The 22882-nt window shown below is 40.7% G+C and overlaps 2 protein-coding genes across 3 annotated transcripts; both read left to right on the top strand.

Annotated features, from left to right (window-relative positions):
* Window positions 1-1434: 1434 nt before the first annotated feature.
* On the top strand, window positions 1435-10650 carry LOC120489100 (pregnancy zone protein-like). Its single transcript, XM_089128162.1, has 34 exons — window positions 1435-1610; window positions 2036-2219; window positions 2301-2457; window positions 2567-2619; window positions 2731-2748; window positions 2858-3023; window positions 3102-3186; window positions 3270-3384; window positions 3466-3586; window positions 3666-3775; window positions 3848-4018; window positions 4092-4316; window positions 4385-4597; window positions 4676-4825; window positions 5042-5230; window positions 5319-5394; window positions 5561-5750; window positions 5836-6061; window positions 6143-6266; window positions 6337-6458; window positions 6536-6587; window positions 7920-8003; window positions 8089-8265; window positions 8390-8465; window positions 8552-8708; window positions 8796-8870; window positions 8959-9121; window positions 9193-9377; window positions 9444-9659; window positions 9739-9860; window positions 9986-10067; window positions 10157-10228; window positions 10314-10419; window positions 10497-10650. The coding sequence occupies exons 1-34, from the start codon at window positions 1531-1533 to the stop codon at window positions 10535-10537; spliced, it is 4383 nt and encodes a 1460-aa protein (XP_088984288.1). The 5' UTR covers window positions 1435-1530; the 3' UTR covers window positions 10538-10650.
* Window positions 10651-12527: 1877 nt separating this feature from the next.
* Window positions 12528-21027, top strand: LOC120490205 (alpha-2-macroglobulin-like). 2 transcript variants are annotated; one of them, XM_089128163.1, is made up of 34 exons: window positions 12528-12719; window positions 13108-13291; window positions 13373-13529; window positions 13667-13719; window positions 13878-13898; window positions 13984-14149; window positions 14231-14315; window positions 14387-14501; window positions 14595-14715; window positions 14810-14919; window positions 14986-15156; window positions 15233-15460; window positions 15534-15743; window positions 15818-15967; window positions 16733-16858; window positions 16931-17024; window positions 17313-17448; window positions 17536-17761; window positions 17848-17971; window positions 18040-18161; window positions 18236-18287; window positions 18375-18458; window positions 18547-18723; window positions 18852-18927; window positions 19002-19158; window positions 19233-19307; window positions 19388-19550; window positions 19613-19797; window positions 19864-20085; window positions 20170-20291; window positions 20404-20485; window positions 20571-20654; window positions 20721-20826; window positions 20910-21027. In XM_089128163.1, exons 1-34 carry the CDS (start codon window positions 12637-12639, stop codon window positions 20948-20950), a joined length of 4308 nt encoding a protein of 1435 aa, XP_088984289.1. In that variant the 5' UTR covers window positions 12528-12636; the 3' UTR covers window positions 20951-21027. The 2 variants fall into 2 exon arrangements, with proteins under 2 accessions (XP_088984289.1, XP_039543581.2); XM_039687647.2 differs by having other exon boundaries at window positions 17310-17448.
* The last annotated feature ends 1855 nt before the right edge of the window (window positions 21028-22882 follow it).

The following is a 22882-nucleotide window of genomic DNA, read 5'->3' as shown; positions in this document are numbered from 1 at the left end:
GATCAGTGCATCCTGGCTTTATCAGTTTCACAAAGGCCAAACCAGGCTCAGGAGGAGCCTGGATAAATTTATTTCCATTTATCCTGAAATAAATATTAATAGGTATATATATTATGTTGTTGCATTACTTGTCTTTTACTTTTAGAGATTAAAAACTATGTTCATTTTGCTGTTGATCTATGAAGGAAACTGGTTGGTAAGAAAGGGGGCATTTTACCCCACCTTGGGGGGTGTTTTACCCCACCGCTGGGTCAAAACGCCCCCTTTGTACAAAAATATTTTCAGTCAAAAAACAAATTAATTATGAAGGTTGAGCAATTTTAATATTTGGTAAAAACTCCTGCCAAAGACACTCAAAACTGGGATGGCAATTCTAGTCACATTTATGTTTTGTTTTACAGTAATGTCACATTTTCCTTAAGGGGGGCATTTTCCTCCACTTCTACCCTAACGCTCTTGCAGGTAATTGTCGGGAAAAGCCAATGTGTCAGACCTGTCCCGAAACACTCTTTCATGTCTGAAAGGCCTTCTCAATATAAGTGCTTCATCAGATGTCATCCAAAAATGGGCATGCCATTGTAAAGGACGAAACATGTGTTTAGAGCTACTTATATTGCCTGACTTGATTGACAAAACTTTTGCTTCTTTATCAGCCATTTCTCTAATTCCCTCATCACATTTAGCCTATTAAAGACCTATCTGTCTTCAAAAACACAATTGAATAGTAACAATGCCTATATGGATAATTATTATTATAGTTAATAATGGTAGGCTACCATCATAATGTTACAATAATAATAGTAGGCTATACTTGACTGAATGCCAATATGTATCTGAGGTATTTTAATGCAGACTGATAAAATTGTGCTGAACTTATAGATGACAAAACGGAATAACTGACAAAACACATTGGATTCTGATCGGCGTGACCACTGACTGAACAGATAAGGCACGAGGATTGACTAAGCCTGGCTGTTAGCCTGGTCTGGAGCAGGCTAGCTGCACAGAATAAAACGCCATGGTAACTTATGTGCTACTGCTTTTGTGAAACCGAGTCCCAGCTTAATTCAGCCAGGATATCTGGAAAATCCCGGCTTAATCCACTATCTTGGTTTTGTGAAACAGCCCTCTGGTCACCGAAAATCTCAGACACTGATTATTTCAGGACACCGTAGGCTGGCTACCTTCCTCTCATGTAAAAGTACACGACTGTCTGTCTCCTTCGGTAGGCAATCCGTTATACAATCCACCTCACATATCTTTGGGATTTAGTTTCGTATTTGGCATGAGATTTTATTGGACAGAGTAAGCTTGTGTTTCAGAGTTGGCATCCCTGTGATTAATTACCGGGGCTCCGCCCTAATAATGTCCAGATACCTGTTCTGAATTACTAAGAGTGTTTAAATAGCACTGGCATCAGTGCAGCTGATTTAGAGGTAAGCTGTAGAACAGTGTGGATCTTAACGGAAGTGGTGCAGGGTTTGTGAAAGAGACTCTTCATTTCTGTCTAGTCTTGGATGATTGCTCTTCATGGCTGTGAGGGAGATTTGTGTTTGGAGAGGGCTCATTTTAGCCCTTTTCCTCTTTGCTGTTGATGGACAGAAAAGGCCGTAAGTACCATGGGCTTTGAAGCGAACAGAAGTGCCCTAGTGTTTATGCTTATGCAGGTTTTTTTTTAGATGGCTAAATAACTCCTCAAAGATAAAACTGTTGGATAAGTTATCACGTTGTACTCTTGCCCATCTAGGAGATGTAACTCCACCCATTTTTCTTTGCAGTGATCAGCTTCTTGTTCATTACCACGTTTTAGTTGAGTCAGTTTTATTTGCCAGTTTATTAATTTTCCAGTGTAAGTTTCTTCGTCCTCATTGTTTGTATTTGTGAACAAAATGGCTGTCTTCTGTTCTTATTTTTGACCATGGAAGCCCAGTGTTACCAATTCTGTGGTTTACAGGTTGTTCTTTTCTTTTCAGCAGGTTAAGGTTTGTCATTCCCTGATGCTTCTTAATCTCTGAACCTAAACTTGCATACACAGGTTATTCATGGTGACGTTCCCTGCAGTGATTGAATCTGGATCTGACGCCAAATTGTGTGCAAGTCTTCTGAAACCCCAAGAGAGTCTCACAATGACCGTTTCCCTGCTTGATGATGAAAGCGGGATGACTCAACTTGTGCGGCAGGTTTCTTCAAAGCCATTTCACCGCTGCTTTAGTTTCCAGGTCTGTCATTAGATGCAAGTTGCAATGTATTTTTTATTTTTTATTTTGACTGGTTTGTTGGATGACTGAGCTTTTCTACAGGCTCCTCAAGTAGATGCAGAGTCTGTTCAGACGGTGAAGGTAGAAGTTCAAGGGAAGGTCTTTAGAGCGACTGCAGAAAGGAAAGTCATGTTCAGACGTTACTTACCTTTGACCTTCATCCAAACAGACAAACCCATCTACAACCCAGGACAAACGGGTGAGCTGTGAACGGTCCTTTGTTTAATATTAAGTGTAGAATGTTCATTACAAGTTCTGATCGTGTTCAGATGCATTATGCAATAAATGAGTTTGTTTGTTTTTTGCAGTTAATTTCAGAGTTGTTTCTATGGATGCCAAATTTGTGCCCGTTGATCAGATGGTGAGGCCTGGCCATGAACATTGCAAAAATCGGCAATAAATTTGCAGAGTGTTGTACTTTGCAGCATAAATGTTTGCTTAAGTGCCTAATATTCCTGTCTTTGTTTTACAGTACGATGTGGTGGTGGAGGTGAGAATTGTTGGCTCCTGTGCAAGTCTTTGAATGGAGCTGATGCAGATCTTTGTACTTTTGCTTTTTTGCACCTTTTCCTGAGCTGTTCATTTTTTTTTAAAAAAAGGACAATCAGAAGAACCGGATTAGTCAGTGGACAAACATTTCCTCAACAGAGTGGATATTGCAGCTTTCACACGAGTTGAACCCAGAGGCTCAGACAGGGAAGTACACGCTAAAGGCTCTTATTGGTGAAAGAACAATCTCCCATGTTTTTGAGGTGAAAAAATATGGTAAGTCATTATATATATGAAGTGCAGTATTTCAATGACAGGACTGAGGTCTTATCTAAAGCATTTTTTCTGATTTAGTTTTACCAAAGTTTGACGTGACCGTAAACACACCACAGATGTACAGCGTTGGAGATGAGGGACTGAATGTTGAGGCTTGTGCCAAGTGAGTGATCCTTTTATTTTCTTGCTGCCACATTTCTTGTCTTGTGGTTGGTCATTTGATCTTGTTCCTTGTACCTTTCCCAGATACACATATGGCCAACCTGTACCTGGTCAAGTCTTGGTGGAAGTATGTCGTGAGCCGTTTCCATACGTCGTGGCTCCTGAGTTGACCCGTTGGTGTCTGAATCAAACCGCAGAGGTGTGTGACTCCTGCCTTACATTGGATGGTTTTTCTTTTGCTTGTGCCTGACTTTAATGCGACTCTTTGTTCTTTTAACAGATGAATGCCACAGGCTGTGCCTCCCTTACCGTCGATACATCAGTGTTTTTCAACACCAAATTTGAAAATAAAATGCAAGACACTTTTCTTGTAAATGTGAATATCACTGAAGAGGGAACAGGTGAGCTATTGGCTGACCTAACCAACAGCACACGTATGGAGAAAGTTGATTTGTTAATTTGGTGTTTCTCTTTCCCCAGATATAGTGATGTCAAAATCTGCTACAGTGTCCATTACTTTTGAAGTCGGCAAGGTTGAGTTTGTGGACATCCCTGACCATTTTGAACCTGGATCAGTGATTAATGGAAAGGCAAGTAAAAGTTAACTTGTTGCAGAAGCCTTCACATTGGTTCCCTTTCCTAACCTTGGTCATTCCCAACAGATCTCAGTGTCTCGTTTCGATGGTACTCCAATTGCAAACAAAGTGGTTTATCTCCTGGATAGGAACAGCTGGCCCAATAAACAGCTGATGGATCTGACCACAAACCAGAAAGGACTGGCCACATTCTCTCTCAACACTGCCAATCTTCCTAAAGCTGCCCTCAATCTTCTGGTATGATTTGCTATTTGTGTCTTGTGAGATTAAGTCTACATTTCTCAAGAAACCGATTCTGTTTGTTCCCCAGGCAAGTGTGACTCCAGCAGTTGTTTATAGTTACAAATCACCATACTTCACAACAGATTCAAGGGTTGTTCAGCTTCTCCAACCGGATTCTTTCAGTAACCCATCTAGTGAACTGACTATAGTGACGCTCGAGCAGCCGCTCAAATGTGGTGCTACGTTTCCAGTGACCGTGAAGTATTCTTTTGTTGGAGAGGCTGGTGGCTACAGCACTGACATCATCTATATGGTGAGTGGCCCTCTCCTTTTGTTCTCAATTCCTCTGGCCTGTTTAAGCAACCGTTTGTACTTTGTCAGGTCTTGTCCAGAGGAGTGATCGTCCTCCATGGATTTCGGACAGTCACAGCGAGGGCTTCTAATACAGTCATGAGCGGCTCAGTGTCGTTCCAGCTGTCTGTCAGTGTCGATATGGCTCCAGTAGTGCAGATTCTGGTTTACTGCGTTCTGCCCAGTGAGAATGTGGTTGTTGGCAGTGCGTCATTTGACACTGAAATGTGTCTCCCAAACCAGGTATGATGTGCACTAGCATCTTTTGGCTTCAAGTGGGGAATCGTGACGTGTCCTACAGCGTGTTGATCTTTGTTCCAGGTGTCCCTAAAGTTCTCTCCTGCTACGGCTGTTCCTGCAGAGAAAAATGTTCTGACGGTCTCTGCTGAAGCAGGATCTCTGTGTGGCATCAGTGCTGTAGATCAGAGCATCCGGATCATGGAGCCAGGAAGACGTCTGAGTGCAAAAATGGTATCCATGAGCAGTTGATTTAAATTTCTTGTTGGTCTTGACAGTCATGTTAAATTTTAGAGTTTGAGTAATTGGACAAACCTATGCTATTATGTGACTGATACAATTTGTGTGCATTTAATGCCTAATTATAAATGTTGATCATGACATGTCAAACAATGGTTTTTGAACAATTTTCCAGAATCATGTGCCAAAAACACTTTTTCATGGTCCCAGGTGTTCGACTTTCTCCCAGTGCGATCGTTATCAGGTTACCCAAACAGCATTCTGGAAGAGCCAGAGTGTCTAGGTTTTGGACCCAGCCCACCTTTTGAACCCATTCTAGCTCTTCGTAGAGATCGCCGGGGTCTTTGGATAAATCCTCCCTACATTTCTCCTACGAATCAAGCTTACACAACCTTCAAGGTAGAAAACCATTTATGACCATGTAGTCACTGAATGCGTAGTCACTGACATGAAATCTGTCTTCTGTTTTGACCCGTCACTCTGACAGAGCCTGGGAATTAAGGTAGCAACAAATCTTGACGTGCAAGCCCCTCCGTGCCCGGAGTATCCCAGATTCCCAGAAGGTATGTCTATGCAGAGGCCATTCTTTCAGTAAAGCAAATTGTGGTTTTGGATGGATTTTAATGTTAATTTGTAAAATGGAACAAGAGCGGAAGTTATGAACCCTGTTTATTCTGCAGACAATGACAGTTCTGAGTGAGTGGGTGTAATATCACTTATATATTTCAGAGATGAGATTTCATGGTCTTCCTGTGGACCTGGAAATGGCTGAAATGGCTGCAATGCCTGCAGCTGAAGTGGCTCCGGCTGAAATGGCTACTTTAAAAGCAGAAAGTGGTGGAATTGACACTTCCTCCATTGAAGTGACCATCAGGACATACTTTCCAGAAACATGGCTCTGGCAGCTTGCTCAAGTGGGGTTGGTGAACCATGTATTCCTTCTAAAGCTATTTGCCCATGGGTTTTACTTTGTTTCCATTTATTTCTCATCTGCTGTCCTTCAGAGACACTGGATCCACACGAGTTCCTCTCACTGTTCCTGACACAATCACTACATGGGAGACTGAGGCGTTCTGCCTGTCCTCTAAAGGTTTTGGTCTGGCTCCTCCTGCTCTGCTGACGGTCTTCCAGCCCTTCTTCCTGGAGCTCTCCCTGCCGTACTCCATTGTCCGTGGAGAGTCTTTTGAGCTGAAGGCCACGGTCTTCAGCTATCTGTCCAAGTGCATCATGGTCTGCCATGTTTTTTCTTATAATGGATCTGTATGAAGGTCTTTGTTTGTATCTTTGCTTCATGTGCTGTTTTGTTGGCAGGTTAAAGTAACTCCAGCTTCATCCACGGCCTTCACTCTTAAACCATATACTGATCCGTATTCATCCTGTCTTTGTGCCAATGGGAGAAAGACCTTTAAATGGGCTCTATCAGCTTCTGTTCTCGGTCAGTTTTTCATCCTCTCTCTAAGTTAAGTGTATATTAGGTGTTGCTTACTTCCTGTCTGTCACTGCAGGAGCCATCAATGTGACTGTCAGTGCTTCAGCTGAACCATCACAGACTCGATGTGGCACTGAAATCGTGACTGTACCAACGAGAGGACGCATTGATGTTGTCACTCGAAGTCTACTTGTCCTGGTAAGTGTTAACCAGCCTTCTTGGGTTTGATCATTGAGCTCATATTTTACTGATGTTTTGTTTTATTGCTTTTATAGCCTGAAGGAGTTGAACGGACAAACACCCAGAGTTTTCTACTGTGTCCAAAGGGTTTGTTTGCCCTCAATGATTCCCAAACACATTCTCTCTGTACAGCCAAACATTAGCCTAGAGTTCACTCTGTACATGCTTGAGAGCTATCATTAGAAAGCATGGCATTTTTCACTGATCTGCTGATACCGAGCCGTGTTTTTCTTCGTTGCTTATAAAACTGACAGATTCACAAATTGAACAGACTGCATAATATAAAAAAAACTGGATGACTCATAATTTCCTACTACTATCTGAATCTCTTATTTAAAAGCTACACTTCTAGGGTCTCTAAAACCGTGCTCTTCCATCTCAATAGTTCCAAATTACGGCATGTAGTAACTGTTCTGAAATTCTCATTGAGGGCATATGCATTCATGACCTCAAGGCTAGATTATTGTAATGCTCTATATGGGTGATTTCCTTGCACGCAAAATGGACCAGCTGTAGTTTTATTTCTTACTGAATCAGGAAATGAGACCATTTTTAGCTGGTTTTGTCAATACTGCATTGGCTTCCTACTGTATTAAACAGTTTAAACGTCAATTTAAAAAATTGCCGATTACTTGAAAAGCACTAAACGGTTTAACTCCCCAGTACTTGAGCGAGCTCTTAACACATTTATAGTCCTTCACGTCTATTGCGATCTCAAATTCTCTCCAGTTGATAATGCCTAGAACATTAAAATCTTCTGCTGGTGGCAGCTTTTTTAATATTTGGCACCTAAACATTGGAACTTCTTACCATTGTCCAGGAAGCAGACGCTCTGTCACTTCAAAGCTAGACTAAAAACACATTTCTTTAACCTAGCATTCACATGGCACCTTGTCAACTTCTGTAATTCAATGTCAGGCCGGCTGCATAGATTAGGTGAGCCAGAACTGGGAACACTTTCTATAAGACCTGATGTACTCATTTCATAAGATTGGTCAAATGTAATGATGAGACTCCTCTCTAAATGTAAACACTCTTACCGTGCACTTTTTATTTTTTTTTTTATTCACGTTTTAGAACTTTGAAATGGGTTCCAAGATTTTTCATCGTGCAAAGTTTGCACTCTTCAAAGCTGCAAAACTCTGTCCTGCAAATGAATGGCCAGAATGCATCAAGTTCTGTTTTCAGTTCAAACTCTTTCATCCAAGCGGCCCCTAATTTATTAACTAATGATCTTTGCAATGGAAGTGAATCATGCTGAACCATAATTTTAACATGGTTTTGGCTTTACAGCAGCTCTAGAATACTTTCATTTCCTATCACTGTAAATCTGCTTTGAAACTACCTGTGTTAAAAGTTCTATATAATGAAGTTGAGTTGACTAGAGCTCAATACTGATCCATTCTTTTCGGTCTGCAGGAAACATTCTTTCTGAAGACATTACTCTGACGTTTCCAAAAAACGTTGTTCAAGGATCTGTCAGATGCTCAGTTTCGGTCCTTGGTAAAATGTGTCATTCAGTAGAAGCTGCTGGGTAATATTAGCACTATGTTTTTCTGATGTGGGTTTTATGTTTGACCTCTTGTAGGGGACATAATGGGTCGTGCACTGAAGAATCTGGATCGGTTATTACAGATGCCGTATGGCTGTGGAGAACAGAACATGATCGTTCTTGCTCCCAACATTTACATCCTACTGTACCTTGAAGTAACGGGACAACTAACCGCAGCCATCCGAGAGACTGCCACAGGCTTCCTTAAAAGTGGTATGGAAAATCTACTTTATATGTGGGAGACTAAATTCCAAGAAAGTTTAGTTCTTCTCTTCCCTTTGGAGTGCCAGACAGTTTAACTTCCTGACCAATTTACATGTGGATTTTGACTTACTAGGGTACCAAAGACAACTGAACTACAGACACAACGATGGTTCATACAGCACCTTTGGTAATGATCAATCAAATACATGGTGAGTTTCACACTGTTCTTTTGTGTATAATCCGTGGCACCAATTTTTTTTCTAAGTTCAGTTTGTGACCTCTTTTCCTTGGCCAGGTTGACCGCCTTTGTCATGAGGTCTTTTGGTCTAGCGAGGCAGTTTATCTTCATTGATCCACATGTCCTGCAGAGTGCAAAGGATTGGTTGATCAGCAAACAGGGTTCAGACGGTTGTTTCATTCAGCAGGGAACTCTGTACCATAGTGAAATGAAGGTGCACCACATGTTTGTGAAACTATACTAATAGCCAATTGACATGGGGCGTGACCTTTCTTAATGATTTGTGTTTGTATGGTTTTAGGGTGGAGTTGGTGATGGTGTGACCATGACTGCCTACATTGTTGCATCACTGCTTGAACTAGGTGTCCCCACCATGGTAAAAACATCTGCTGTAGTTCTGAGTTCCTTAAGCATCCAGATGACCTTCCTGTTCAGGCTGTTTAATGTTTGATTGGGTATTTCAGGATCCTGTAATTACCAACGGTCTGTCATGCTTGAGGCCTGTCGTTGGGAACCTGGTAAACACTTATGTAACGGCTCTGCTCGCCTACACCTTCAGTCTGGCTGGAGAGACCACCACTCGATCACAGCTTCTAACTTCCTTGGACAACCTTGCCATTTCTAATGGTGAGATATACCAGCCTCTTGTTGTTCATAAGGGTCATTGGCTTTAACTCCCCTCTCCATCTTTATCTAAGGCACTAAGCTCCATTGGTCTCAGACGACATCTGGAGATACTCTGGCGGTGGAGATCAGCTCTTATGTCCTGCTAGCGGTTCTCGCTGTTCAGCCTCTCACAACGGCTGATCTGGGCTCTGCTAACCGCATTGTCAACTGGCTCGTGACCCAGCAGAATCCCTATGGAGGCTTCTCCTCCACCCAGGTGCCTATGAATACTAAATGGAGCGCAATAATTTGAGGAGTTTTTTAATCTGGTGCTTGTTTTTAGGACACAGTGGTGGCTCTTCATGCCCTGTCTGTGTACGCTGCTCAAGTGTTCAGCTTGGACGGCTCCAGCTCTGTTACCGTACAGTCTTCAGGAGGAGACTCTTACAGCTTCAAAGTGAATCGGGACAACAGGCTGCTGTATCAAGAGAAGCGGCTGAAGAACGTTCCTGGCAAATATAGTGTTAAAGTGTCAGGATCCACTTGTGTGTCTGTGCAGGTCTGTATCTTCACCCTATGATTCTGTTGTGCATGTCCAAATCTTACTGTGCTTTGTTTGCTATGCACTTATGCTGTAGGTTGCATGTTTCTACAACATCCCAACACCCGTTAAAGCTGCCAAAACGTTGAGTGTCAAAGCAAATGTGAATGGAGACTGCCAACATCTTGGAGCCAAGCTCATGTTAAACTTTACAGTGAAGTAAGAACGGCTCTGAATTTGTGTCCTCAAACCAGCTAATGTTTGATTAACAAAGGGAAGCTGTGTTCTTGATCCTGTTGACTAAACCGCTTTTTTTTTTTTTTTTCCTCACCACCCTCATTTAGATACGATGGTGTAAAAGCAAGCACAAACATGGTTGTGGTTGATATTAAGCTCCTGTCGGGCTTCACGGCAGATAAATCACTGGTTCGTATGTGTTTAAGATTTAGAAAGTCCTAAGATGCTTGATGCTCCATCAGTTGTAATTGTCTGTAAACATTGGTCTTCCTCCTCAGCTTGAACTATTTGACCCGATAATTGAGCGAGTTGATGTAGAAGATGATCATGTCCTAGTGTATCTGAAAGAGGTGAGACTTTACACTTGGGTATATTACTAGCTGCCATCTTCTCGAGAGCTGTGTGCATCTCTGCTGTTCATCCTTTTTCTCGCAGGTTCCCAAAGGCGTCCCCATGAGTTACACTCTGCAGCTGAATCAGGTTCTTAAAGTGCACAATCTCAAGCCAGCGGTCATACATGTGTATGACTACTATCAGACAAGTATGCTTTCTTCCTAATCATTAAGTTCTCTGGCTAAACTCAGTAAATATGATCCAAGTCATTCTGTTCCCCTTCAGGTGATTCGTTTGAGACTACCTACACGTCCCCCTGTCCATGATCTGATTCAGTACTGGCGTTAGGACTGATGACTTAAATAAAACCAATTTTATACAATCAGTTCTTGTTGCCTGTCTTGTTCATGAGTTAATATTCATCCTTTGATTACAAATCCTTGTAACATGATGGAAATAAAAAAATAAAATACTGCTGTATTTTGCTTGCAAGCATCTGTTTATCAAGGACTGTTGCAGATGTAAATGACCTACAACCATGGCAATTTTACTTCTAAATGAAGGCATTCTGTTACGCAGTAGACTATGAGCCAATGTAGACAGTTTTACTATAGAAAAGAAAGCATTAGCTTAACCTTAATTCATCTTGTTCATTAACCAAAAGTCAGGAATCACATTACAAGATGATGTTTAAACTCACTCTTGTCTGTTTTTATGGTCTTGGTTCTTAATGCCAAACATGTGCTTAGATGAGCTAATCTAGGGAAAATAAAAATTAAATGTATTAATTTTTACATTAAATGTAAAAATTAAGTTATATATATATATATGCATATCCTCAGTCTGTTATGCTTGTGAATATGAAATATATGGGCCGTTACTAAAATAAAATGTATGTGAAATTGAAGCAATTCAATTGGAGGTAACTAACACTTCATACACACATGAGAATGCTAGCTTAGCTATGGTTATTACATGATATTTTGCTTATGTTCGGACTGAAAATAAAACTGTTTGAATATTGTGGGCTACACTGAAAAAGTGTATTGTTGATTTTCACTTGTTCCAAGAAAGAAACCATGTTAAACATGTTTTTTTTTTTTTTTTTTTAATTGAGATGTTTTCACTTCTTTCCAAGTAGCGAAGTTGCATTTAAATTTGTCATGTTTTTGACATTTTTAAATCTCACATAGCAAGCAACCATCAAATCAATGTTAATGGGTCAACATAAGTAATTTCATTTTACAAAGTCATAATTTTTTGAATGACATTTGGTTGTGTGTGTGTATGACCTAACATGTGCTAATGACTCATTTAGTTCTCCACAAAAAAATTAAAGCACATGGCACATAAATAAATGTATTGGCTAAAGGAGATGTCTTATAATAATAATAAAATGTATTTTCGAATAGAAATAATTTGACATTTATAAATGACGAGACACCAAATAGGGTATTTATCTGCACTGATGACGGCAGCGATGATGAAGTATCGGCAGCGATGATGAAGTATCGGCAACGAGTTGGTTTAGCACTTTATCCTCAGGCAATGGAAAAGTCTAGCCATGCCAGACCTACATCAAGATGTTAGGTTTGGGAACTCATCATTTACAGGGGGCTCAATCCGAGGGGCGGGATAAACGGTTGTCTTTCAAATTCTCTCTAACTGAATATGTCCGAGCTTGCTCTGACCGTCGCAACTCTGTCATCATTATGTTAAGCCCACCCGCCGACTCTATACAAGATGTGATTGGCCCGTCCTGAGTTGGGTTTGTACAGCTAAAACGTCTAATGAGAGTTGCTAGACCACACTGGCAGTGAAATGATTTTTGCTGCCACTAGAATGTGTCTAGATTTCTAGGCTAGGAAAAGTCTTGAGGGTGGAGCAATTCAAAAGGATTAAATAATTTCTTTATTTCCAAGGATAGCTACCTGAGATGAACTATCTCATTTTCGAGGGCGTCCCTACAGTACAAATAAACCAACATCATAATAGAAAATCATATTTAAAAGAAATAAAACACAGGACTGTAACAAACATTTAGATATATTCACATTCATATACATATATATACACAGTACTGTGCAGAAGTCTTAGGTCGTTTTCTGTGATAAAAACGAGGTTTTCGTGTAAACGAGAGGGCAAAACGCAGAGAAATATCTGTGTTTTCCCATCGTGAAAACGGGGCCTGAATCAATACCAGATAGAACTCCTAATTAGCAGACTAAATTAATTCCAGGTGATGGTTAATCAATTAAATTAACTAAACGAATGTGTTCTCTGACAATTGAGAGTTTAAATATCCCTTGCCTTCAGTGCAGATGATTGAGAGAAGCAGCCACTATAAACAGTGGTAGAATATCACAAGAGAAGTCCGCTGAAAAAACACTTTTGATTTGGGTTTGGTCTTGGATGATTTTTCCTCATGGCTGTGAGGGAGACTAGTTTTTGGAAAGGGTTCATTTTAGCCCTTTTTCTCTTTGCTGTTGATGGACAGAAACCAGGGCCGTAAGTACTGTTACGTGGGGATTAACTAGGGTGACCAACTGTCCTGTTTTCCCAGGACATGTCTAATTTTCATATAACAATATAACAGTTTTCTATCCATAAAGAGGAGGCATAACCTACTTTAAATGTATTGAAATTAATAAGGTATCTTTGAGTAAACTTCAAGTATCATTTGAGTAGGCCCATCTGTTTGCCAGGCCGAGTGTCCTGGTTTTTGGTAATCAAAATATGGTCACCCTAGATTAACTCAACTTTATAGATGGTGACAATAAGCTTTGTGGACTTATTGAAGCATTGCAAAAGAGCACTACTCTTCATTTGATACTATCCAGTGATAAAATGGATGTCTTGTGGTTTCTGAAACTATACCCTTTATGTTTTTCCACAGGTTATTCATGGTGACGTTCCCTGCACTGATTGAGTCTGGCTCTGATGCCAAATTATGCATTACTGTTCTGAAACCCCAAGAGAATCTCACAATTACAGTGTCTCTGATTGATGAGAAAAACAAGACAACTCAACTCATGCAGCGGGCTTCGTCAACGTCGTTTCACCGCTGTTTCAGCTTCCAGGTCTGTCATGACATTTGTGCATTTGTTTATTTTGTTGGTCTAGTTTGGTATCTCCACATGAATTTCTGAGTTTCTCCACAGGCTCCTCGAGTAGATGGAGATTTGGTGCAGAAGCTAAAGGTAGATGTTCAAGGGAAGGTGTTCAGAGCGTCTGAAGAGAGGAAAGTCATGTTCAGACGTTACTTGCCTTTGACCTTCATCCAAACAGACAAACCCATCTACAATCCAGGACAAACTGGTGAGCTGTGAATGTCCCTTTGTTTAGAGGTGTAGAAAGTCCAAGACGCTACAAGTTTTGATCATCTTCAAGTCCAAGACGCTACAAGTTTTGATCATCTTCAAGTGCATTGATGTAGTTTATTGGTGTCTTTGCAGTGAACTTCAGAGTTGTCACTATGGATACCAGATTTGTGCCTTTTGATCAGATGGTAGGCTCAGATGTTTCAGCATATTGAGTTTTCTAGCCATAAAAAAACTGCAAATTTAATGCAGATTATTTTATGTGCACTATTTTGCACATTTTCAGGCATCAGTGTTTTTTACTTTAAAAAGTTTTTTGTTTAATATTCCTGTCTTTGTCTTTCAGTACAATCTAGTGGTGGTGGAGGTGAGAATTTGAATGGAGCCAATGCAGCTTTTTATATTTTCCTTTATTTGTGTTTTTTTTCCTCTGAGCTGATTGTTTTTTTTAGGACAATAATAATAACCGGATTGGTCAGTGGACCAACATTTCCTCAGTGGGTTGGATATTGCAGCTTTCTCATGAGTTAAACCCAGAGGCTCGGATGGGCATGTACACACTGAAGGCTTTTATTGGTGAACGAACAATCTCCCATGTTTTTGAGGTGAAAAAATATGGTAAGTCTTTGTGTATAAATTGTGAAGCAGTTCAATGACAGATCTGAGGTCTTGATCCAAGTCATTTGGTTTCTGGTTAAGTTTTGCCCAAGTTTGATGTGACCGTAAACACACCACAGACGTACAGTGTTGGAGATGAGGGACTGAAAGTTGAGGCTTGTGCCAAGTAAGTTAAGCTTTATTTTCTTGTCATTTGGTTGGTCCGTTCTTTATCTTGTTGCTTATGATGTTTCTCAGATACACATATGGCCAACCTGTGCTTGGTCAAGCATTGGTGGAAGTGTGCCGTGAGCCGTATCCATATGTTGGGGTTCCTGATTTGACCCGTCGTTGCCTGAATAAAACTGCGAAGGTTTGGCTCTTGTCTTAAAGTGGAAGGTTTTTCTTTTGCTTGTGCTTGACTTCTTGACTTAAATGTGATTTTTCTCCTTTGTTCTGCTACCAGATGAATGACACTGGCTGTGCATCCCTTACCATTGATGCATCCGTGTTTTTCAACACTAAATTTGAAACTAATATGCAAGATACCTTTCTTGTAAATGTGAACGTCACTGAGGTGGGAACAGGTGAGCTATTGGCAATTTAAGCCGAACCCATGGAAATTTAAAGTTTTTATTTTACTTATTGTATCCCTCCAACACTCTCCACCCCACCCCCCAGATGTAGTGATGTCAAAATCTGCAACAGTGTCCATTACGTTTGAAGTTGGCAAAGTCATGTTAGTGGACCTCCCAGATTACTTTGAAGCAGGATCAATGATTAATGGAAAGGCAAGTAAATGTATTTTCCTTGTTGCAGAAGCCTTCACATTTCTTAACCTTGATCATTCCCAACAGATATCGGTGTCTCGTTTCAATGGTACTCCAATTGCAAACAAAGTGGTTTATCTCCTGGATGGCAACAGCTGGCCCAATAAACTGCTGCAGAATCTGACCACAAACCAGAAAGGACTGGCCACATTCTCACTCAACACTGCCAATCTTCCTAAAGCTGCTCTTAATCTTGTGGTATGATTTGCTCTGTTTTGTGAAATGTGGACTTCTCCCAATCTCTTGCATGAAACTAATTCCTTTCATTCCCCAGGCAAGTGTGACTCCAGAGGTTGTTTATGGTTACAAATCGCCATACTTCACTACAGATTCAAGGGTTATTCAGCTTCTCCAATCTGCTTCTCCTGACAACCCATCATTTAGTGAACTGAAAATAGTGAAGCTCCAACAGCCGCTCAAATGTGGTGCTGTTGTTCCAGTGACTGTAAAGTATTCTTTTGTTGGAGAGGCTGGTGACTACAGCACTGACATCGTCTATATGGTGATTGAACTTAAATTTATTTTTAATTTCCCCATTGTCAGTTTGTTCAACTTTATGCACTCATTTATCTTAGGTCATGTCCAGAGGAGTGAATGTTCTCCATGGATTTCAGACAGTCACAGCGACAGCTTCTACAGTCATGAGCGGCTCGGTGTCGTTCCAACTGTCTGTCAGTGTCGATATGGCTCCAGTAGTGCAGATTCTGGTCTACTGCATTCTGCCAAGTGAGAATGTGGTTGTTGGTAGTGCATCATTTGACACAGAAACGTGTTTCCAAAACCAGGTATGATGTCACCATTCCTCACAAATAAAAAAACCCAGTGCACATGTCCTACAAGGTGTTTGTTCTTGTTCCAGGTGTCTCTACAGTTCTCTCCTGCTAAGGCTGTTCCTGCTGAGGAGAATGTTTTGACTGTTTCTGCTCGAGCAGGATCTCTGTGTGGCATCAGTGCTGTAGATCAGAGCATCCGGATCATGGAACCAGGAAGACGTCTGAGTGCTGAAATGGTACCCTGTGCCTAAATAAGATTTCTTTTGTAGCAAATTTGCTTACAAAAAATATTACTTCTGAATATTTGGATTAGTTAATATAATTAACTTGATGTGCTAATTTAATATTTGGAAATTGATCCCTTTGTCCCATGAACACGTTAATATCTTGCCCATATGAATAACTGTCCTTGTGCAATTTGAGGCTCCAGTTGATCTTTGTTTTAAGAGACTGAACCAGTGGGAGTCAGAATCTTTGAATGAGAGAAGGCCACAGCCTGGCACAAGTTTTGGGGTCCTTAACCTCTGGTTTGGCATCTTCACGCTTTGAAATAGGAACTTCATAGTCCCTTTCTGAGAAATCCTGATGTGAAGATATCACCCTCTTTGTTCCCTTTGGAGGGAATTCATTACGATCCTTTGTTCTAGGCAGGCTATTGAACACATGATTTGATTGTGACTCATTTATATAAGAATCATGATTTCTGAAACACCTTAAGCAAAATTTAAGTTAACAAATGGGGGATGAAGATTATGGAATCTAAAGGGTATATTTCTCCTCTGATAAGCCTTATGACCCAGAGGAAATTTGCAGTCCTATAACCGTTAGCTTCATTTGGGATGTTAGTTTTGGAGGATGTGTTGGACCTTTGGGCAAGAGTTTGCTGGATTATTCATTTAATATAATGAATTGGTCCAGATGGTACACCTTTTTAGAACTTAACAAGTGGCTTTCTAATCAGATGTGCCACTAAAATAATTACTCTTTCTTCATGTTCTCAGGTGTTCAACTTGCTCCCAATTCGATCACTATCTGTATATCCATATGAAGTTGAGGATGAACAGGAGTGCCTAAATGTTCGACCCCGTCGAGCCGTTCCTACAGACCAAGCCTACGAAACCTTCAAGGTATAAAACTGTCCATTGTCCTGTTTACTCAAATCACCTTAATCTTCAAATGTTTTTCTCTTGCTCTGACAGAGCATGGGGATGAAAGTTGCCACAAATTTGCCTATCAGAGTCCCTCAGTGTGTGCTGTACAGAGGCCTGAATTATTATCGTAACTTCCATTATGGTATGTCTGTTTCTTGCTCTCAAATTGCCACTTGACTTGATGGATCCCTTAGGTTTATTTTAGTTGGTAGCTTCTGTGAGGTGAAACTGCAAACCATTTGGAAAAACTTTAATCTTTTGCATTGTAAACGGCACATTTAATAAGATGACTATACACCATGTAAAGTCACAACTAATCAACATTTCTTTCTACAACTGGCCTAACATGAACACTTGACACTGTATGAACCCTGGTTATTCTGCAGACACTAGGACCGTTTGTAGTAAAATTGCTGGTTTCTTTCAGTAGAGCATTATCGTCAACCTATGGCTATGGCTGGAATGGCTCCAGAAGTAGCAAGTGTTGGAGGTGACACTTCCTCTTCTGATGTAACCGTCAGGACTTACTTTCCAGAAACCTGGATTTGGCAGCTTGCTCAAGTGGGGTTCGTAAAACCTTTGTTCCATCAAACTACTTTGCCACATATTTTGCTTCTCCTGTCCCCTTCATTTATAGTTGTCCTTTTCTTCAGCGCAACTGGATCCACACGAGTTCCCCTCACTGTTCCTGACACCATCACCACATGGGAGACGGAGGCGTTCTGCCTGTCCTCAAAAGGTTTTGGTCTGGCTCCTCCTGCTCTGCTGACAGTCTTCCAGCCCTTCTTCCTGGAGCTCTCCCTGCCGTACTCAATCATCCGTGGAGAGTCTTTTGATCTGAAGGCCACTATCTTCAGCTATCAGTCCAATTGCATCATGGTCTGTCATGGTTTCTTTATATACTGTAATGGCTCTGTATAGAAGGTCATGTATCTTTGCTCTATGTGCTCTGTTTTCATTGACAGGTTAAAGTAACTCCAGCTTCATCCATGAACTTCACTCTTAAACCGTATTCTGATCCATATTCATCCTGTATTTGTGCCAATGGGAGAAAGACCTTCAAATGGGCTCTCTCTGTGTCTGTTCTCGGTCAGTTTGAACAGTCTGTTACCAAATTTAAAGTTTTATTTTTTCTCACTTTCTGTCTGTCGCTGCAGGTGCCGTCAATGTGACTGTCAATGCTTCAGCTGAACCATCCCAGACTCGATGTGGCACTGAGGTCGTGACTGTGCCGACAAGAGGACGCATTGATGTAGTCACTCGAAGTCTGCTTGTCCTGGTAAGGGTTACCAGCCTTCTGGAGTCTAGTCATGAAGCCCATGCTGCTTTACTGATGTGGTGTTTCATTTACAGCCTGAAGGAGTTGAAAGGACAAACACCCAGAGCTGGTTACTGTGTCCAAAGGGTTTGTTCGCACTTAATGATTCCCCAATACCTTCCTGTATAGCCAAACATTAGCACTCAATGCTGATCCATTCTGTTTGGTCTGCAGGAAAAGTTCTTTCTGAAGATGTGACTCTGACGTTTCCAACAAATGTGGTTCAGGGATCAGCCAGATGCTCAGTTTCAGTTCTTGGTAAAACATTTTATGGACCAAAAACTGCCACAAATGTTTGGCAGAATACTTGTTCTGATTTGGGATTTTATGATTTACATCCTTGTAGGGGACATAATGGGTCGTGCACTGAAGAATCTAGATGGGTTATTGCAGATGCCATCTGGCTGTGGAGAACAGAATATGATCATTCTTGCTCCAAATATTTACGTCCTGCTGTACCTGGAAGTCACGGGCCAACTCACCACAGCCATCCGAGCAACTGCCATTGGCTACCTTCAGAATGGTATGGGCAAGGAGATCCGTTTAAAAAATAAGTGTTGAATACTAAAATTTGATGACTTGGTCTGACTCCATTCGAAGCCGTTAAGACTCCGTTATACACTTCATACCCCTCATTTTATTTTTGAACAGGATACCAAGGACAACTAAACTACAGGCACAGTGATGGTTCATACAGCACATTTGGTTATGATGCATCCAATACATGGTGAGTTTCATGCTGTTACTCTAGATGTGTAACCTTTTGTCAAATGGTTTGTTAAACTGAATTCCTTCAACCAGGTTAACCGCCTTTGTCATGAGGTCTTTTGGTCTAGCGAAGCGTTTCATCTTCATTGATCCGAATGTCCTTCAGAGTGCAAAGGATTGGCTAATAAGCCAGCAGGGTTCAAACGGTTGTCTCGTGCAACAGGGAACTTTGTACCACAATGACATGAAGGTACATGTGTTGTCAAATATACCTTAACCATAAACCAGTCAAGATTATTTTTAATCTATGTGCTGGTGTTTTAGGGTGGAGTTGGTGATAACGTGACCATGACTGCCTACGTTGTTGCATCGCTGCTTGAACTAGGAGTTCCTGCCACAGTAAAAATCTCTCCAGTAGTTTTATGAGCTCCTTGCAAATGGTCTTCTGGCTGTTGTCTGATATCTGCTTTGCTTTTCAGGATCCTGTCATTACCAACGCTCTGGCATGCTTGAGGCCCGTTGTTGGGAACCTGGGAAACACTTACGCCACAGCTCTGCTGACCTACACCTTCAGTCTGGCTGGAGAGACCACCACTCGATCACAGCTTCTAACAACCTTGAACAACCTTGCCATTTCTGAAGGTAAGATTTATCAGCCTCTTGTTTGTTGAAGTTCTTCGTCATCAACTTTCTCTCATCCTAAGGCACGAAGATCCATTGGTCTCAGACGACATCTGGTGATACTCTGGCGGTGGAGATCAGCTCTTACGTCCTGCTAGCGGTTCTCGCTGTTCAACCCCTCACAACGGCTGATCTGGGCTATGCTAACCGCATTGTCAATTGGCTCGTGACCCAGCAGAATCCCTATGGAGGCTTCTCGTCCACCCAGGTGCCTCTGACTACCAAACGTGGGCAATAAATTATGAGAAGTTTTTAATCTTGTGCTTGTTTTTAGGACACAGTGGTGGCTCTTCAAGCTCTGTCAGTGTACGCTGCTCAAGTGTTCAGCTTGGACGGCACCAGCACTGTAACCATACAGTCCTCAGTAGTAGGAGGAGACTCTTATAGCTTCAATGTGAACCGGGACAACAGGCTGCTGTATCAGGAGAAGCAGCTGAAGAACGTTCCTGGAAAATATAGTGTTAAAGCATCAGGATCCACTTGTTTGTCTGTGCAGGTATGAGTCTTAACCCCCTCTATTTCTGTTTCTTTTGTGCGCATCAATCTGATTAGACTTGTCTGCCTTGCGCTCATACTGTAGGTTGCGTGTTTCTACAACATCCCGACCCCCGTTAAAGACTCCAAGACACTGACTGTTGAAGCAAAGGTGACTGGAGACTGCCGACCTCTTGGTGCCAATCTTATGTTGAACTTCACGGTGAAGTAAGAACCGTTTTGGCTTTGTGTCCTGAAATCAGCTCTTGTTTGACTTCTTGAAGGATCCAGCATTGATTCTTTTGACCTAAATTTCTTTATTCCACATCACGTCATTCAGATACAACGGTGTAAAAGCAAGCACTAACATGGTTCTAGTTGACATTAAGCTCCTGTCGGGCTTCACAGCAGATACATCACCGGTTCGTATGTTTAAGATTTAGTAAGTCCTAAGATGCTTGAAGCTCCTTCTGCTGTAACTGTTTGTGAATGATCTCTTTTTACCAGCTGGGATCTCCACCCCAGTCGTTTGCCCCGCTAGTGGAACGGGTTGATGCTGAAGATGATCGTGTCCTAGTGTATCTGAAAGAAGTAAGACCGTACACTTGGTATATTCACTAGCTGCCATTTTTCTCATTCATCCATTCTGTCTCGCAGGTTCCCAAAGGCGTCCCCATGAGTTACACTCTGCAGCTGAAACAGGTTTTTGCAGTGAAGAATATCAAGCCAGCAGTCATCAATGTTTACGACTACTATCAGACAAGTACTCTTTCATCCCAATCATTAACTGATCTGGCTGAATTCACTATTGAACATGATCTGATTAATTGCATGTTCCTTTTTCAGGTGATTCGTTTGAGACGACCTACACGTCTCCTTGTCAGTGACTTTGTCTCCTTGTCCGTGACGTTATTCAGTACTGGCTGTAAGATGTGTGACTTAATAAAACTGCTTTATACACTCAGTTCCTTTGTTCCTCATCTGTGAAGATTTGAAGCAGGTTTATCTTCAGTGTTGATGAATTTTTGTCCTGTATCTTCAAATCCTTTCTTGGGCAGTGGCTTGTTGAAAGTTGGACCTTACACTGCAACTTTTTATTTTTAAACCGTGCCATGGTTGGAATATTTGTTTAATCAACTATTATGAAGGCATTTAGTTAGACAAATATCCAATGTAGTAACAAACCAAAAAGCAAATGGACAAAACCAGAATAGTTCAGTCATTCAATGCTTCTCTCAGTGCTGTTGAATTGTGACCATATTAGTAGTTGCTGTGGAGTACATGATGCCAATACTAGACTGATTAGCACAATAGAATGTACTGATTGTGCTAATCAGTGTTGGTCAAGTTACTTGGAAATAGTAATTAGTTACTGATTACTTTTCCAAGAAAGTAATCTAGTTACTTTACTGTTTACTTATTTTCAAAAGTAATTAGTTACTTTATGAAGTTACTTTTCAAAAACATGATGCATTACCTGAATATGCTAAAGCAATGGACCTTTCAGCCTAATTCTTTTCTTTCTGCATATTCCAACTCCATCTAAAATGTAATCAAATGAAATTCTCCTTTTTAAACTTGTTTGATCAATTTTTCAATATTTGAATTTTATGCACATTGCATCAAGCAAATTTAATTAAATGCTTAACACTTCAAAGAGACATGAATCCGAGATTAATTTTTAACTCCATTGTTTTTCATCACCATCTTGTTTATCATCCACTACTACTCTTCCAGTCAAATGCATTATACACTTTCATGTACACTTTTCTTTTCTTCTCTCGAGATGCGTTGCTTTTTAGAAGTCAGCAAAGAGAGAGATCTTTCTTTTTCACTTTTACTTATTGTATTTATTGATTAAACTTTTTACTCATTTTATCAATTTTATTGTCCTTTTTTCTTACTGATTCTGTTTGAATCAAGAATACTTTTATTTCTGGAAGCCATGAAGCATTGTTTGCTTATTGCACTTTTGACTTTTCATGTTTTAAATGTCTAACAAGCTTTTAAATGCCCAATTAATATTTATATTTCATCCACACATGACTGACATGGAATTTCTGTCTGTCTACATTATCAAAAGTTTCACCCTTGATATCCAGTATCATACATTTCACAGAAGTTGTTCTATTCGATTTGATGTTTCATTCACACCATGAGGCTTCAAGTCAGAATAATTACTATGAACTTTAAAGAACACAGTTTTTACCAAATTAGTACTGCCTCCATCTCACCACATGGTTTAACTAGCAGAAAGAGAGAAACTGGAATAAAGAGAAGTGGAATGTAATCCCTGTTGTTATTTTTGTGTGATTATGTTGATATCTACAGATGTTTTGTCGTTATGAACATGATTTGGCATGTCTTATTCATTTACATTTTTATAATACCATGAACCAGAACAATACAATGAGATATAATCATTCAAATAATAATAATAAAATATAGCTGCGAGCAGCGATGGCGGGCCCAAGCCGGTGGCACCGCAACCCCGGCTCCTTTAGTTACCCAAAGGCACCGGGGTGGCGGTGCCGAAGGCTTTGGCCCTTTCATGATTAAATGTTAAAACGGCTTGCCATAGTCTGTCATTTTGACTAGTCACAATTATGTTACAGATATCTTAAATGATAATACAAACTATCCAAAATGTAATTACGACTAGACAGAAAGACATTGTTGATATCTACAATGTTAATTTGCGGATAGGCAAACTTAGCTTTTAAATGTTAAAAGGGCTTGCCATACACGGACGTAGGCTCAGAGAGAGTCTCACCATATTCAAACCAAAATATCTGACTTCCTCTTGGTCTGAGCTAATG

The sequence above is a fragment of the Pimephales promelas genome, chromosome 3, assembly GCF_988280905.1.
Source record: "Pimephales promelas chromosome 3, fPimPro1.hap1.1, whole genome shotgun sequence".
Classification (NCBI taxonomy): Eukaryota; Metazoa; Chordata; class Actinopteri; order Cypriniformes; family Leuciscidae; genus Pimephales; species Pimephales promelas.
This window is presented reverse-complemented; position numbering and strand designations above follow the sequence as displayed.